Source organism: Kryptolebias marmoratus, linkage group LG6 (genome assembly GCF_001649575.2).
Source record: "Kryptolebias marmoratus isolate JLee-2015 linkage group LG6, ASM164957v2, whole genome shotgun sequence".
Lineage (NCBI taxonomy): Eukaryota > Metazoa > Chordata > Actinopteri > Cyprinodontiformes > Rivulidae > Kryptolebias > Kryptolebias marmoratus.
Window position 1 is genome coordinate 10,558,165 of NC_051435.1, and position 18,987 is coordinate 10,577,151.

General features: G+C 38.3%; 1 protein-coding gene across 5 annotated transcripts in view; it reads left to right on the forward strand.

Annotated features, from left to right (window-relative positions):
• The window catches only part of LOC108240765 (plakophilin-4), a 65,005-nt gene that overhangs the window by 10,715 nt on the left and 35,303 nt on the right, over positions 1-18,987 (forward strand). For 2 of the 5 annotated variants that reach the window (XM_037975975.1, XM_037975976.1), the window contains exons 1-3: positions 145-236; positions 4,800-4,933; positions 18,200-18,312. In XM_037975975.1, the coding sequence (XP_037831903.1) occupies positions 230-236; positions 4,800-4,933; positions 18,200-18,312 (254 nt within the window). In that variant the 5' untranslated portion in view covers positions 145-229. Of the gene's footprint in view, positions 1-144; positions 237-4,799; positions 4,934-5,820; positions 5,974-6,060; positions 6,165-18,199; positions 18,313-18,987 lie in introns of those variants that run through there. The other 3 variants (XM_037975979.1, XM_037975978.1, XM_037975977.1) reach the window with 3 other exon arrangements.

Sequence of the window (18,987 nt, forward strand, 5' to 3'; positions counted from 1 at the left end):
TTTCCTGCCTTTTATCAGGGGCAGGCCCTGCCCTGTGGACACACGCTCACATAGACCTCAGGTTGTTACAACATCCGTGGAGTGAGGTTCAACGTGTGACGCAAGCATGGGTGCAGCTTCCGAATGATTCCCTTTTCCTGTCCTCTTCATTGATCTGTGGAGAAGATGCAGCAGGACTGTTGTTGTCATTCTACGTATGTCTCACATTGTTTAATCCTAAATCAACAGAATGACAGGTATGTGTCCGTATAAAAGTGACTACACAATTCTCTTAGACTCGCTCGGGGTAATCATTGATGGAGTGATTGTGAGTATAAGTGAGACTGTTTCTAGGAGGCAGCCTTTTGCTTTTGGGTGTGCCAATATAGGCAACACATTTTCAGCTATTGAGAACAGCAGAATGTCATACTTCTCATTTTTGTGTTCTGATGCTGCCAAGTCTACCATCTGGGTTACATTAAGATGTTATCTTTCTCCTGAAAGGAATTTGTGTTTTTATTGCTTATCAGTCATAATAATGTATAGTTTATCATCTAAACGCTTTACTTTTTCAGGATATCGAACCTATATGATAAGAAGTGCTCAGCACAGAATTGCAGAAATTGTGTGACTTGCCTGAAAGCATAATGCTACTGTTTTAAAAGTTTGGGGGTTTTGTGCTGATGAGCTGTTTTTGTATTTTTGTCTCCATATATAGTGGTTGCAGCAGGTAAATTATATGAGACCAAAATAGTTAGTCTTAGCAGAAAAGTCAATAGATTGGTTTGAAAGAAATATATGATTAGTCTCTTGGGAAGCTGTTGTAGCTACTAACAGATTAGTAATGGGGGCATTATTTTTCAACACAATGCATTTGAAGGCACATAATGCTGCTTACTCACTCTGAATTATTTAACAATCAGTCTCTCTTAAAAAATGTCTGATTATTCTGATTGTTTTAGAGATCCTTACAGTTTAGGGGCTGGATACTTTGTGGCTTAAATAGTTGAAAAGTTTGATACACTCATAAATGAGGTAACTACAGTCTGATTGCCAACAGTATTTTAAGGCAGGAATCGACTAATCTGTCTGGAGAAAAAAACGCAAATCATTAAAATTTACAACCAGCTGTGCTAAATGTCACCAATTTAGTGTCACTCATTTTCCTTTAGACAAATCTTCCTTGCAGTAAATTATGTGCCTAATGTGTTTAACTTTTAGGACAGTGTCTGAAATTGACAGCAGTTTGTTGATTCCAGAAGAAAAGTATTTAATATAATAAATGAGATGCTTTCAACTAATAAGATTTATATGGTATTTGTTTTTTAAAATAAGGGTTTTACAGGAAACATAAAATGTGGTTAAAGTAATATATTATCAGTCATCCACAGTATGTTCTTACCCAGTTTCCAGTTTTAGTTCTAATGCATATTTAGGTAGAATAGCAATGTCTAACAATCTAAGTCCAATCATTAGAGAATTTTAGATTAAACAAGACCTGTCAGTTGGCTGCCTCCTTTTGTTCTCTCCATATATGTTGTGGACTTTATGGACACACCTTAGTAGGACCACTCAAAGGTAATCGGTCTTGTTCCAAAGTGTGAACAGTATTGGTTCTTCTGTAGGTCTAGGGTCACAGTAAAACTCAGATACATGGAGCCTTGTTTGGCAGATATTACGAATCAGCATATTAGCCCAAAAACCTCACACCAACTGTAAAGCACGGTGGTGGAGTGCTGATGTGGCAGTCTTGCTTTGCAGCATCAGGACCTGGACATCGTGCGGTCACTTTCTTTACCAAAAGATTTCTAGAGTTAGAAAAAGGCATCGGTCAGAAAACTGAACTTTGACCAAAATCGGGACATGCAACAGGTCAATGACCTCAAGCAAAGCAGCAAATCTACAACTGGAAGGCTGGAAAAAAAGAAAAATAAGCAAAGTGTAGCAATGGCTATTCAAAGTTCAGGCCTGACTGAAATCCTGTGGCTACAACTGCAATGAACTGTGTACAAATAAATCTTCACAAAACCTTAATGAACTGAAGACGATTGCTTCAACTTATTGATGTGAAAAGTGTTACTGTGAGCTTTTGTTTTGTCACTTAAAAACATCTGTATTTTGGCTTAGCTTTAGAGTAATTTTATTTCTTGTAGTTTACTTTAGTTAGTATTTATCAGTTTTGTGACTTGAGGAGAGTTAGATATATCTTTTTATTCAATATTTTTATTTAATTCCCCAATTTGTACAACATTAAAACAGAAAGAGGTGAGTGTACATTCTTTCATTTGAAGTGACTCTACTTTCATCCGAAAGACGGCAGTTTGTTAGCACCATAAATCCACCAAATGTTTAAATATTCAGTGTTGGCTTAAGTGTGCTCTGGGAGAAATGTCCATACTGACCAGCTGCACATAAAAAAGTATTTTTTGTGTGTTATATGTCAACACAGTTTCTACTTTGCTCCTTTACTGTGATTTCTGCATGGAAATTGGTGTGTTTTTAAATGAAGCCTGTATTAGATTTTCACATTTTTGCTGCAGTGCTCTGTGGAGACGGTGGCACAAGACACAGTTGCCTTCGGTGAGGATCGGAGCCCCCACAGGCTCACGTCTCCTAATAAAACTAATGAAATACGACAGAATTTAAACATGCCTCAACTGTTTTGACTGCTGCAACCGGTAAATAGATTTTAAGCAAGATTTTACATGTTGCTAAAACAGCGATCCACTTTTCGTTTCATTTTTTTTCTTTCTCTCTTTCTTGCAGCACATTTAGGTGGGGAGGCAGTTTCACACAAAAAGGGGGTTGTATAAAAAAAACTCAGAGAAGTGGCCAAGTCTGAGGCCAGCAGATCAGATCATGTGATCCAGTAAATTAGGGTGGGGTCAGGCTCAGACTTCTCTTGGTTAGATTTAAGAGACGGAGGATTATTTTCCTATAAAAGGAAGATTTAGGTTTGACTACAAATAGCATCTAGTAAAAGAGATGCTTTTTATAGCATTCTGAGTAGACAGACAAACATGACACTGAATAAAAGATGTCATGTAAATCATTTGCCATTGCCTTGCATGTGTTTGACTTTCTGTTTTCTCAAGAGAAGCAGTCATGATGGTGATAATTAGATACTCTGTTTTGACCAGAGTGAGGTCATATTTACTCTGTGGGAACTACACAGTGTGATCCTTAGACATTAATCTAATGACAGCCTTGAAGCCTGTACAGACCGTGCTCGCTTCCACAGCGTCTCACCTACTTGTTTTGTCTTCTGAACTGTTGACGGACTTGAAATACCAAAGTTTTAACCTTCAGACTTTTCAGCAGGGTTCTGACCCAGTGTTACGGGTGAAATGAAAAGAGAAATGTTGAAGAACAAGTATGTTACGCTTATAAGGCTGTGGTAAGTTCGCAGTTGTGCCAGTGTCTTCACTCCTGTTGCTGTGAAGTCAACGCCAAGCAGGGAAAAATAATTCTGGATCATATATAATGGGGAATGTCAGAGGTAGGTTCAGTCACGTTTCTATTTTTCCTTTGCTTTCACGGTATCTTCAATAACATCAAATCTTAGTGTATTTTTTTTCTTTAATTCAACTCTACATTTTGTTTTCTGTGGATAGTTTTAGGAGACGAGTTTTCGTGTGATGAAATATTCAGTTTGTATTTGCAAATTTTGGTCAAAATGCAAGGATTTTTATGTTTGTTTGTTTTTTTAAGTATTGGTGTTACTGTTCACCAAATAAGTCGCACTACTGAAATGTCATGTGTTGAGACCTTTTTATGCAGATGACTGTAGCTGTCAACATTTGCTTTTCTTCAACATAATAATCGAGAGAAAAAAAAGTGTCTATCCTGACAGGGGCTTTGTATCCTCCATCAGTTTCAGAATCTGAACTCTCTCTCTCTCTCCTGACTATTTGTTTCTATTTGCTTTGTTTTCTGGAAATGAACTGTTATGACTTTGACTCAGAGGAAGTGGAAGTAGGAGGGACTTGGGCCGGTGTGCTGCAAAACTATGAATGAACAAGAAATGAATCTGGGAGACTGACAGGGGGACTCCTGGAATAGCCTGCATGGACTAACATGCTCAGTAGTAGCAGAACATTTTAAGTTACTCTAAACCAAGCCTGTCATCTGACTCTGTACAGCCCAGACACCTTGAATAGCTGTCTGTGTTTTGTTGACAGGCTCCCAGAATTCCTCAGAGTCACATTTCTTCCAAGTGTTTGGGAACCCTTTATGTTCTATGTGCTCATACCTTATCGATAACTGCAGTGAGGCTTATCTAAGTTGCTTTTTTTTGGTATTAGATCCATTGCTTTTATCATCTTTTGCAGCTTTGGGTTGTGAAGAAGCCTTAGCCTGGTCTGTCCGGCATCTGTGTAGACTCCTTAAAGTTGCTGGGGAGTATAGTTGAATTTGTCCATTCCATCTTTCCTACCAGCAGAAACACTGGCTGTCATTCAGTTTGTGTTGCGTTTTTTAATGATACAATATTTTATACACAGTTATTTAAGTTGCGTGTTCTCTCAAGTCCATATGGCATTAATTTGCACTGTCACAGACATAAAACATTGACAGTCCTTCTGTATTTTGGCCATATGGCTTGTGTGGGTGTGTGTTTGTGCTGCTGGTGCAGTGTGTGGCCACCCAGAGTCACTTCTCAGCATCATTTGCCAATGTGTAACAGAGAGGGCTTGAATCAAGTCAAATTAATGAGTGACGTGTGTTTGAACGAGCACGCACATATTCTGGTATGTGTACAAGATGTTTCACTGAGCCACTGTGGAGAACAGATCATTTCTGACTTGTGTGTATCCACACAGGAGGAATGCCAGCTCCTGAGCAGAGCCCAGTGACGGAGGAGGGGCTTCTGCTGACCATTTGCAACAGCTCAACTGGCCGCAAAATGGAGACCGACAGCACCGCCAATAACATCCTGGCCTCTGTCAAAGAACAGGTAGTGTTTCTTCAGTCGACATTGTGTTTATGGCTCCTCTGACTCATGTTATATCTCTATATGGCACTGTCAGTTTTTTTTGTTTTTGTTTTTTTTTACCATTTAAGTATGCTGGTATTTATTGAGTGCTAAGTTTCCTGGTGACTCACACATCATATGCTGCTCAGGGCTGTTGTGTTGCCGCTAATTTATGTGTCATATTTATATTGCATCAATATAACTTCCATCTGGTACACACTGTAGTCACAAGGTGGCTTTTTTTTCTGCGTGTCAGATGAAAAGATTATTTTGATTTGTTGTTGACTGCTGAGAAATGACTTTGTTTTGAAAATTTGGACTGATCTAAACTTGACTTGAAGGTATTGGTTGTTTACCGCCTGCAGTCATGGCCTGGCTTGTATTACTGGACAACCAGGAAGCTCAACTAGCAGGGTTTCAGAGCTTGAGAAGGGACATGCCCTCTGACTCATCCATCTCCGCCAGACTCTTTGTGATTCATGTACTCTCTTTAGGCATTCAAAAAAAAGAAAAAAACCACACACACACAACCACACTCCTTTTCTCACTGGTAGCATTCCCTTCTTCTATATTTTTAGAAGTCCAGCATAAGATGCATAAGTAGGGATTTTTAAAAATTATTTATCTTTTTAGGGTTTTAATTGTCTTGGTTGCATCTTTTGTGTTTTTTTCTCAAAGCCCCTGCAAACATTGTTTTCAACAAGTGCTCTGCTGTTTATCATCAATTAGCAGACACAAGTCCAGTTCAGATTTACTGCAGGAAAGTGTTTATTGTTAACATGAGCAAGGAAGGGGGAAGGAGGAGCACCTGTTGATGTCACGTCCTTCCTTAGAGTATCCCTCAGTCGCTCGTCTGGTTAGAGCAGATATCCATGCGCGCGAGCAGGAAAAGCAAGTTGCCTGCCTGAAATGTTGCTTTTACAATGACTTAGCGGTTGGAGACGTGTGTTAAAGAGTTAAGACTGTAAAATGATTGTTTTTTTGTGTTTAGACAGTACGGATTGGGACAGGCAACTAAAAAGGTGAGTAAGAATGAAACTTCGTGGAGGGGTCAGATGCGAGAGTTTGCTTCCCTCTCTGGCTTACATGGTTTTCCTGTAATTGTTTAGAAGCAGACCTTCCAGGGATTGCGTTTTCAACGTAAACATGCAAGGCTGCAGTGTTGTGGGTTTGCACATAGTTAGGGCTGAGGCTTAACATGACTGAGTGTTTGGTAAGTACTTGTTCTGTGGTTGTCGAAGTCTTACTGGTTTCTGTTTTCTGCCTGTTTGCTGGTAGAACCCCTTCACTTGTTTGTTTGGTATTTTTCACAACACCTTCTCTTCCTTTATTGGCTTTTCTTTCTCTTCCAACTTTTCTTTCAGTCACTGTTGTAGTAACAGCGGCTCTGAGGCTCCCAAGAAGCCCAAACAAGGACAGATTCACCAACATATTATGGTTTCATTCCCTCGGTGAGCTCCTTTACTTGGACATGCCTGTCCTCTACTACTAACAAATGCCAGGTTCCTTTCTTTTCAGTGAATTTAGGAAACTTATGTTGCTCTATAGTTTAGGGTTGTTGTTCTTCACTTTTCTGATATTATTTGCCACAAATGGTCCCTTCTCAGCATTTAATTTCTTGTCAAAATTGAATTCAACCACAATGGTCTTTTGAGAGTAATCAAATGATTAATTTCAGTTTTTTTTTTCCTTGAGTCTAAATGAAATATTGGAAGTACTGTATGTGACATTTAGAAATAATGTGTTTCATTCAGCCTACTTTGTGCTTGTTTGTTATTTTAGTTATTAAAATTATCATTGGTCTGTAATTACCGCTATTTATTTCTGGTAATTGAATATCTCTGTTAAATATGTTTGAAATGATCTTTTTTTCTTCTTCTTCTTCTCCTTTATGGACGATCTGCTTTATGTGAGTGTTTTAAACTGTGATGTGTAAATCAAACATTAGCTCAGTGTTTTCAGGAGATGAATCTAGATCTCCACTGCGGCCTCAGTATGGAGCCTCAATCACAGATTATTATAACTAAGGATGATTACAATTACTCAGCAGGGCAGAGAAATCGGATGATTTTTGACTGGTTTAACCAATTACAAGAAGATCAGGTGCTCCAAGTTTTGTTTAATTTCTCAAAAGTTGTGACAAGTTGAACAGTCTGTAAATGTCTTGGAACAGATGATTCATGTTGCTGGACCTTTAGGAGAAGAATGTGATCTCATCATTCTCTGAAATAGGATTCAAGTTGCTCAGTTTGTGACCCGCCAAATGTTTTTTGTTGAAACCTTTTAGACAATGAGCCAGTTCAGCATATGAACTCTTCTAGAAATTTGTGATGGATGCTGTATGTGGTTCATCATTATCTTACTATAATATGCAAGGTCTGTCCTGAAAAGATGTCATGTGGATAGAACCATATTTCGATATATATTTTAACATCTACTGTGCCTTTTCACATGTGCAAGTTGCAAGTTACTTAGTTATTATAACATCTGAGATTAAGTCTTTAAAATTGAGTCCTAATAACACTCCAGATGATACTTTTTCTCTTGAGTCCAAATCATGCTGTGTCTCTACACGCTTACACACTTGTTCCCAAATGTACCCATACACACAAATCCATTCCTGTGTAAAAAACGACATTAAGGTAGCAGCATTTCTCTGTGGGCTTTTTGGAAAAATAAATGAATTTAATATGAAAGATATACAGAATGTTTTTTTTTTTCTGTGAGTTTTTTTTTCTTTCCAAATTTGTCCTCCAAATTATCAAAGTATTATGTGCAGTGATATGGGTATTTTATGATTTTAACATTGTTTGGCTGATTAACACTTTTCTGAAGTAGTTTTAAAATTTGTAAAAGCAACTTTTTGCATATTCCCGAACTTCTGCCTACCTGTACTTCTGAGAGCTTCTGCCTCTCCAAGGTGCTCTTTTTGTACCCAGTCATGTTTCAGGTCATTGACCTTTTACCAATTAACCTCATTAGTTAAACCAGGTTCCTCCAGTGGGTTTTTTTTCAGTACTAGTAACCAGTCAAGCATTTTGCAGCCTTTTTGTGTTGCTGCCATCAATTTCTGGTTGAAAAAATATTTTTCATTAAACAGTGAAATGTTTTTCCATGTTCTGTATAACATATGGCTTATCTCTCATTCTGTTCTGCATTTATAGTATTTTATACAGCAGCTCCACTCGTAATTTATACATTTAGATTTTGTTTTGTTGTTTCCTGAGATCATGCATTTGTCCACTTTGTCTTGCAAAGAATCCATGTGCACATTCTGAGTTGCACTTAGTAATAATAAATAATCTTTAAGAACACATTTGTCCAAGTACCTTTAACTATCATAACTATCAATACTATGAGAAGTTTAATCATTAAATTTGTTCATAGTAGGGCTGCGGGATATATCTTATGTAGTTAGTCCCTTTGGCTTTTTGTTTAGCAGGCTCTTAACATTCATCATGCAGGCATCAGTGAGTAAGAGGTCATGTCATTAAAGTGCATTGCACTGATGACTCTGGCCTAGTCACTTTATTTTTCTTTTCAAATGCTTTCTCTAGTAGAAAAATAGCTGCAGGATTGTAAGGGCTGTCATCATGTCAGCTCTGATATTGTCCAGGGGAAGCTCAGCTTAATGTACACACATGTCCATAGCTGCCCCTCAGTGCTCCTATTTTTATCCAGGCTAGTAAATCACCAGTAGGCTGTGAAAACAGAGTATGGATGGGATTATAGCTGTAATGAAACTTGTGCCTGACTGAAATGTGCATGTTAATGGACTGTTAACTTCCTGTTTATGATTGTATACATACAAAGCAGTTTTATAGAGCAAAGTGTGCTTTTGTGACATTTCTACATCATGTGTAATCATCCAGAGTGTTGGAAGTTTCATGTTGTCATGTTGTCTTTGCCACACTTTGTATTAGGGTGTACTTTTTACATCTCAAGAAAAGAGTTAGAAGCCCAAATCAAATTATTTTTGTGTTGCTAAATGTTCAATCAATAAAGTTAATTTCTTGTAATAAGGGTTTGGCTTTCTAACTTAGGAAATGCTGTGTTTTGTGTGCTCCTGTTTGCCCAAAGAGTAACACTGTTGCTAGCTGTGTTGGTACATACCGACATGCACTGCTCAGCCTGTTGAACAGGCCCCACTCGGGTGTTTCAGCACCGCATGGAGAGAAAAAAAGGCACACAATTGAATTTTTCCACTATGTTGGAGTCAGTTGCACATAAAATCTGTCTGCCTCCTGCCTCTCTTTCTGGCAAACTGGAGTTAGACTTTGTGACCCTGATTTTATCTGAATTAGGCATGAACACACACACAAGGACCGACCTTGCTTTGAGGGCAGCTTTTTCAGTACCTTGTTAAAGTCTTGATGAGCTGGCTGGGATAGTAATCATTGGAGATATTAATCCAAGCCTTTATCTTGTTTTAATTGTGCCAGGTTCAACTTTGTCTAAGTGACACACCTAAAGAAGTTAATAGTTTGGGTCAAGGTAAAGCCTCGAGGCAGTGTTGTTGCTACTTTGCATTTTCATGCCATAGGTGTCTCATAGAGGTTGAGTTTTCTCCGCAGGCGATAATGTCTGTTCCACTTCCATAGGCAAAATAGGAACTCTAATTACAATCGACCAGTGATTTTCTCCAGTCCTCAGGGTTTTATCTGCCTTTCTCTGCTTGGTACTGCCTCTGTGACACAGGCAAGGAGAAATCTAAAGGCATTCTGGCCTCGATTATAGTCATAAAAATGGAAGCCTGGCTCTGAGCAATAACCCCATGGGGGAGCAGAGTATAAGAGGGAGGGAGGGAGCCATGTTCAGAGGTGAGCGATGCAGGTGAAGGAGAGTGCTCAGATATACAGGGGAAAGACAAAATGCTTAGAGGAAAGACAAAATGCTCAGATATAAAGGATGATGAGTGAAGGAAGAAAAGACAAAGTGAGATTGACCATGATGGAGAGAGTAAAAGACACTGTCACCTGTGAATAGTTTTCTAAAGTGCTGTGACAGGAGCCTGTCAATGTAGTGAAACCCAGAAAAAGAGGGGAAAGAGGAAGAGAAGATGATCAGCTCTCAATGTGACATGATGTCAGAGAAGTGGTGTGTCTAGCCTGACAAAGCACTGTCGTTTTGAACTCAGCCGTGGGAAATCTCCTCCCAACTAGCCTGCTAATACTCATCACCATCACTGTCATCATCATCATTATTATAACTATAATCATTGCCACATGCTCACAGGATGTGGTCTTTGGGGATCAGGAGTTGTGCTCCTCATACTGATGACAGGAGTGTAGTTCAGGCTAGAGGGGTTTCTTTGCATTTAAAGAAGGTGTTCAGGAAGTTGACCAGGTGAATCACCAATGAGGTTTTATGTCTCTGTTTCATCCTTTACCTAATTGTCTCTCAGATGAGTTTTTCTAAGTGACTGAATCTGAGGTAATCATACGAGTCACTGCGGTCTTTGTTCACTTACATCTACCTCTGGATTGACAGTCCCTGAATTGTTCACTCCCCTCCCCTCATTATAGCCCAAAGCAATGTTCTTTTTGTCTGACACAACACTATTGATCTTTCTGTGGAACTGTATGTTCACCGGTCCTCGTGAGTTGCTCTGGCTGTGCGATTTCACTGCCTCATCATTTAGGCTTTTTGCTCCAATTGAGAAGATACAGATTGCCTTTGTGAGTTACTCAGTTGTACTATGGCTCAGAATTATCAGCCTCACTATAGGAACTCTAATAAAAGTACAACATCTTGTAGGAGCAAAGAAAAAAAAAAGTTGTGCCAAAATTGAAGGATCTGATGGTATACTAGAGATTAATTTGTAGTAAACTATTTTGTACTGTACAATCAAAGTAAAATGTGTGCCAATAAAACTTGGTGAACAGTGGAAGTTTAAGCAAAGATATTCACTTCCGGTAAATATTACAAATTACCATGGCAAAAAATTCAGTTACTTTTAAATAGCTAGGCCGTAAATGAGCCAAGACCGTCAAATTAAACAGTGAATTGGAAATATCAACACAACAAGAATAATTTGTGGAAAAACAAATTCGGAGGTTATCTACTTTGTTCAAAAACAGAAATTTTCTTCCCCCTCCCACTCATGCAGTCTTTGTTATTGACAGTCTTTCTTCGGTTGTCATTTTCTTTTGTTGCTAGTGCCGGCTGCAACGCTCTTCAATGGAACTGACAGCTCTTTAAATAGAACTCACCACATATGACAGTCTTAAATGACATTTTAATTACTAAGTCAACTTGGAACTTCAAGTTTATGTATTTTTTAAAAATGTTTTTAGTCAAATACTTTAATTTTGTCAATTATTTTAGCATTTCAGGAGGGGTAAAAATCACTGATCGATGCTGGCATTTATGGTTTTTATAAGAACCATGCTGTTGGGGATTTTCTAAGTTACGCCTGTAAGCACGATAAAATGTAAACATGATACAAATGAACTCAATTAATATCTCTGACATCCGGTGTGACACGTAGGCATGTTTTACACATAAACACAAAGGCTGGTAATATTGAAAAACCCTAACACGTGCCATATAGTTTTTTGTTTTTAACATTGAAGTTAAATTTTTGCAATATCAACTTTTTACTGCATGAAAGCTCTGATTTAGGATTGTGTTCAATTCCTGCCCCTTTACTCTCTTATGTCCACAAATCTTTTACTGTATTTTTTTAAGTGCTCATAATTTTAGTGAACACTGCCCATCCAAAAAAAAAGGCACTACATAGAGCAACTAAATAAATGGGTAAAAGTTTTTATTGGAAAAGGGCTTGAGTACTTGAGTGCAGTGATTGTGTTTCAGCTAACACGTTCTTTAATTTCTTCTGATGAAGTGAGTAAAAAAAATGTCTGAAAATATTCAGTGGTTGAGGAAAAGACTGTTTCAGTAGGGTCAAATTGTGCATCAAGCACCGAGCACAAACTAAAACTAAGAGCAGTTTTAGTAAGAGTGTTTCTAAATGCACACTCAGGGCATTTGGAGCTAAACAGCTGTGTAGCCTGAAGAAAGTCAGTTTTTAGTGAAGCTAATCAGAAAAAGGATTTAGTTTACAAGGGTGCATAAAGATTGAACGCAAAAGGTTATATTGGCTGATTGTGTCTTGATTTACTTCAAAAGTGAAGTAAGACTTCAAAAGTGGTGAATGCTTCAGGGTAAGACGAGCAGCAGATGAAGTGAAGCACCCATTATGTCTAGTGCCCACTGTACAATCGTATCTGGGCAGTGTTAGAAGCTGAGGTTTCTCCGCTTGGTCAGGTCCAAGTTCAACAACATTATGTTCCAATAAAATAAGGCCAACTAATTACCTCAAAATACTTAATGACCAGGTTTTTATAGCAGTATATTTTTTTTCTTTCATAATGACAGAGACATATTCTAAGATGACAATACAAGGATTTATTGGGCTCAAAAGGTGAGAGAGTGGTTCAGGGAGCATGAGACATCATTTTCACACATGGATTGGCTCCAGCAAAGTTCAAACTTTATCTGTATAGAGAGGCTTTGTGATGACCTGAAGCAAACTTTGCACAGTGGTTTGACTATCCCATTATTATTACAAGAGCTTGGCAAAAAAAAAAATCTAGATGATAATAAATGACAAGCAGAAGCTGATCAACATACTGTTAGAGTAAATGTAATCAAAGGTAAAGTATATCTGTTTTGGGTTGAGGTGTTTCAGTTATATATCTGCTATGGTTTCATGTCACTTCAACTAGTTTCCTAAAGCCTTAGTGTTTTAACAAAGGGACTTAGTGGTAGTTTTTGCAAATAATTACAATGCAACTTTCCTCCAGATTTTCTACCAAGTCCTGCTCTCCTCGCCTTTGTGTCCCCGCTGCTGCAGAAATCCTTTAACCTCTGCTGTCATTCTCCCACTGCGCAGCAGTTCTGGTCTCTTGTTGGAATGTGTTTGCATCACTGCAGTGAGAGTGCAGAGCTGTCAGGCCTCATTGCCACTTAATGAACAAACAAATTTCTGGTAGATTCTTCAGTTAAGTGGGAAAGCCATCTGCACTAGTTACGCTAAATTGATTTGAATATCACAAATGAGCTCACATCTTACATTTGTGTCAGTTGGCGATCACATTGGCTACTGTATGTGTCCATCTGTCATCTTTGGCTGCCATGTCACGGAGCAACTTTTTGTCAAGACTCTTCTTCCTACCTTACAGTACGTGTGGCTGTTCTTTCTCACCGACCTGTGTCTCTGGTTCATTACATACAACATTGTATTGGTTATTGATAAAATGTAATTGTATTAGTTGCAGTTGGCTTTGTCTTAACACATATACTATGTAATTAGTAATCTGTACATAATAATTAGGGTCTGTAATTACAGACACTGATTACTATAAAAGAAGAATGCATGGGGGGAAATGTCAGTTTAGATCTGCAAATCAACCAAAAGACTCTTCACGAACTGAAGGATTAATCTCACTGAGTTACGACTGTTGCCAAACACCATTTGCAAGGGAGTCTCCAAAGTGTCTTGAAACTTTTGTTGGGGTTCTCAGTTTCCCTGCATGAGTCAAATAAGCTCTTGGTCTTGTTGCCCAAAGTCTGAACATGTCCAAAATGTTTGTGCGACAAATTTTCTCTCAAAATAGTCAGAGTTGTCATGGGTATCTTCTACACTGCCCAGTTTAGTTCCTGGATTTCTTTTTATTATTATTTTAGCGCTAGAGCTGTAGTTTGACACTTGCATGGGAGCTAACCATATGAAAGAAAACAACCCATGCTACAGCTTCATATGATGATAAATTATAATTATTTAAAAACTGGTCCAAATCTTTCTATCTTTATTTTAAAAGTGTGCTCCAGTAAATTAAATCATACATGCCAAGGTGGTTACAAAGCAGGGTGAAGCAGGTATGATATGGGTAGAGGTGGGCAATGAATACAGTTTTGCAAGCTGTGTACACCAAAATAGGTTATTTTCTGAATTTGACTGCTCAAAACACAACCACTCGGCTCGCTGGTCGCGAGCAGAAATTGTTCTTGCAGTTTTGAGTCATCAACAAGTCCATAAGTTGCAGCCCAGTGAGACACTACCTTAAAATCTAGACCTTACAGTGTTTTGAAGAAAACTAACATTTGTCACCTTCATCTTTTGTTGAACACTTGGTGACTTTAGGGAGGGGGAAAAATATAGTGATGTACAAATAGTGCCTAACATGACTGTTTGAGATAAATGTACAGCGGAGAGAAAAGATGGGCAATAAAAAACACATTATCTTTTGTCATAAGCCAAAGGCAAGTCAGTGTCAGCAGCTGTGAGTTCAGCTAGAAGACTATCAACATTCAGAATGATTGAGAACCTTACTGTGTTTGCAATTATTATATTTCACTTCTACAAAACAGGCATACAGAAATTTTTCACAATCTTATAACTATCAAAACTCAAATGTATCAACCATTGTCATTAAGATGTATAAAGTATTCACATAATAAAGATGTTGGAGCTATATTAAATCATCACTGACACAACTAAAATGAAGTCAGTTAATAGATACAAAGCCTTGTAAATGGCCACAGTTATTAAGACAAATGCTGTGAACATCTAATATATAAAATATTATCCTTAAGATTGTAACTCAATGACACAAGTAGTTTTCTTTTGAAAAGAATTACTCTTTGAATGTCTGTAGCATCTAGAATCAGATTTGTGTCTTCATACCTTTAATCCAAATTGTATACATGTTTGGGAAAGCTAATTTCCTGTTTAATTTTTATTAATGATAGTTTATTCATGATATTGGAAAAATAATTATTGTAATATACTTGAGTACACTATATATGAAGATGTTTGTCCAGAAGCACATGTAAATCAAAAAATGCTAATGTAGTTGTATGACATTTGAGATTTCTGTGGGTTAAGCCTCTCTTAGATTTGTTGAACCAGAAGTGTGCTAAAACCCCTAAGAGGCATTGCAGATGGGTTTTTGTGGTGTCACCACCACCCTTAGAAATGACATGACAGTGTATGTGTTTCTAGCTTGATCTGCTGCCATGTGTCATCCGTTTCTTTAGGGCCTGTCAAAGGACATATGAGGACAGGATCTTATTCAGCTTCATGTCTGCTGGCAGATTGAGACTAACATGCTTATTGTAATGACAAACAAAGGCATTTGGGGTCTTGTTGGCATGCGAAAGAGTCAGTAACCCATGGTCGCTGTCTTCTCCCTCCACACTGTGCCGGGTACTGACCAAAGCTGCACTCATACCTTTTGGATAGGCATCTTAATGCTCATGACTGGTGTGCTAAGACAGAGGTGGTGAATAGGTATGCTGAATGCATTCATTTCTGTTCATGCAGACGCAAGCCTGCAAAATACAGAAATCACTAGCAGCAGTGAGTACTTTACTTCCATGGCTAAACCATATCACATTTTTCATCTGATTCCTGTTATCATAAGGTAATTATAATTAAGCCTGCATGATATCAGTTGCAATATCATTGTTAAATACTGCGATGACAATATTGGTTGCGATAAATCTGTTTTACTGCCACTTTGTCCATTAATATGATACTTACAACACTTCCCGTGTGCTTTAGTATTTTAACTACTATCATCTAAATCAGTTTTGGGTATTTACGACAGCAGAGGTCCATCTGCAGCACTATGTTTAATACATATTGATATTAGTATTAGTAAGTCATGTTAAGTTAGAAAACTTTATTGTAATATGTGTATTATGTGAGGGAGTGCACTTTAAAGCATTTTTGTGCCAAGAAGAGAATTAGATTGCAAAGCATAGCTGTAAAACTCTGAGAGGCCGTTAAATTCTGCATAACAGAAGATATGTACTGTCTGTCGCCATTAAGCCTTGGTCTTGCTTTGTCTAAAGTGCAATCCCCCTACATACTGTATGCTTTGCATAGCAGTATAGCTATACAGAAGATACATAGTAATTCTACAACTTTCAGAAGCGCTGTAGCTTATTTGTCAAGCAAGACAAAGGATTTTTTAAAACAGACCTCCATGTCGGAAGCTCAGGAGCATTCCCTATGCTTCTCCATGCTGAAAAAAAAAATGGCAGGTTTGGGTCAGGCATCCAGGCAGGACGCCAGTCTCCTGTAGGCTGGGATACGCTCTGAATATCAGAAGTGACACCCTTATGCCTGCAACACATCGTTCTCCTGTTCCTAATCAAAACCACTGACCATTTTATAAATGGGACTAAAGGGAATAATAAAAGATGCAACAGTTTAATTCTCTTTCTTACATGTGCTACTTTGTAATAAGAACTTCGGAGCTTACATTCAAGTCACAGGACAAGAGACTGTGATAGTTTGCCAAACACCCAATTGGATTATAAGCTTAGAAGAAAAAAGCCATAGAGGTGGCAGGCCTAGAATAGTGACATTTGCTGGAACAGGCAATCCTTGAAATCTGTTTTCACTAGGGCAGTAAATAAAAGAGATGCATTACTCTGAGCTTCACACATGCAAAATGATGTGTGTTGTTTAGCAGTTGTGTTTGTGTTTATGTAGGTCTACAAACAGTTTCATAAAGGTGTATTAGTCCCTCTTACACTCATATAAAACATATGACCATCTCAGCGTGGCATCATGCTCTCAGATTACAAAACCTCTTAATAGTGATCTGTTTCCTTGTTAACATTTTTTTTCTTTTGTATGCATCTATATAGATTATACCCTCTTCTTCCTGTACTGTGATGGCAGATTAAATTTGGATTAATAACAGCCTTGTACCAGAAATTAAACACAGTTTAGATGCAAGCTCAGTGGAAATAAATTAAAGTGGGATTCAATGAAAGTATCTTCTCTGAAAAGATATATTTCTTGAAAACATCTATATTTTTTACTGTTTTGTTCTACCACTACATATGCTCAGAATATTACAGGCAATTTGAGCCTTTGTTTATTAGCATTCAACCAGGACTTACTGGAGAAGCTCAGTTTGGAGCTCAACTGATCATGCTTATAGATTAATAGTATTTCTATGTTCAATTATCGCCACGGCATTAACTTGTTCTTTATTGTACAATCTTTACTCTATTACCCATTCAGTTTTTTCCTCGTTTGTCATCTTTACTTTTTCCTCTTCTGTCTACAGTAAAACACTTATGAATGTGTGTGTAAGTGATATATAAATGGATTTTCTGTGATACGGCACAGGTATCTTCGCCACGTTATGAAAAGCATTGCATTAAGGAAACAGTGGAGCAGCTTTCTTTTCTGCAAGCTCACTCTCATTGCAGTCAAGCTTCACATATCTTCTGCTGAAGCGGAGGAGAGGTGAGCAGTGGAGAGTATAAAGTAGTAGCTTGGGGGAGGGGTGAGCGGAGCATGTCTACAATGTTGAGGAAAATTTTGGTGCAGCCCCAGGGACCACGGGAGAGGTGTGAAAAGTAGGCTGGTCTTGGTGATGTAGAGTGACTAAATTTTCTTAGACAGGCCACAAAGCTTGTGAATAGCCAGTTCATGTGTCTGTGTGTATGCAGTTGGCTGTGAATGTAATCGACCGTGATAATGGTCATTACATGGGACAGATAAGGAGAGCAAGGAGAGAAGCTTTCCGTCTGTGCAGTGAGTTATGGTGAGCAAAGTCTTTTTTTTTGTGCAAGAGAAGTTTAAGAAAATGCTTTTTATTCTGCCAAAGCAGCGTTGTGTTTGAGCAAAAAGGTGGTTTAACTGTATGCAAATAGAAGGGCGAGTGTGTGCCATAATTTCTCTGTGCACAGAAGACCTTGTGGGTCTTATGAGTGTCATCTTGCGGCGCTTAAAGCTAGATAGCTATGCAACTAACGGCCTTGCTCGGGCGAGATAATTAGTCAAATTCTGATCCCTTCCCAACTCCCGTAGGAACAGCACCATGAAGGCTAAATATCACCCATTGAAGTGGTGCTTATCCCTCTGTGTGGGCTGCAAATATGACAATATCTTATAGACCACATGTCTGTGTGTGCTTCTCTGTGTGTATAAGGTAAACCCCAGGTTTGTGTATGCATGTATACATACTATAATCTCTTTTTAAAATGTTTTCAAGGAAACTGTTTATTTTTTGCTATGCTTTAAGCTTGTATTGTTGCATCATTAACCTATATACCTGAATGAAGCCCAAAGCTATTGGAGTTTACTGTTTCCTGCCAGCCTACACTCTTTACATTGAGTTCACATTTGTCATCATATTCAACAGTGCAGCTCCATAAAGCTCTGATGATAATGCATTATTTTGACCTTGTGTTTCATGTTGTGCTTGTGTGTAGGAGCTTCAGTTTGAGCGGCTAACCAGGGAGCTGGAAGTGGAGAGGCAGATTGTGGCCAATCAGCTGGAAAGATGCAGACTTGGGGCCGAGTCACCAGGCGCTGGTAGCAGCAGGTAATGGGAAGCTGCACACATACACACACACTAAAGCCACAATCCAACACATGGCTTCTCCCTCCCTCACAGCACTGACCACATTCCATAGTGTATGAAACCTTATGGTATCAGAATAGTGATGAGCTGCTCAGAATGCTCATCGGGGATTGGATCTTATCTCAACATTTTCTTATCTGTTCATTTAGAAATACACCAAATTATTCACTTTGTAGATTCAGAAGCATCGCTGTATCATTTTGAAATTTAAATATAGCTTGGTGAGGGCACTTTTAGGATAAATGTATACATTTTTAAAGCAAATCATGAAGCATATGGTTGTCTTTAAGAGCATGCATGACAGTGAGGTGTTGATCACTGAAACCCAGCACTCAGTAATTTCGCTCTTGGAACCTGTTACCATGTTATTAGCCAAGACTCAGAGCTGCCTGATCATCGCACCTATGTGGTCACGCATTTTGTTTTGCTGCCTGCAGCTGAAACATATTTGAGCCATCCAAAATAGGCCAATGTCCCAATGGGTGAGAAATTCTCAACAAGACTGTCAAATGCAATACAGTGGTTTCAAGGTTTACCTCTGAGGAATTAGAAATATACTGAATGGTAACTGGTAAAGCTTTTTCTTAGTTTAGAAAGTCATTTAAAAAAATAAAAAAAGTTTATTGCAAGTTTGAA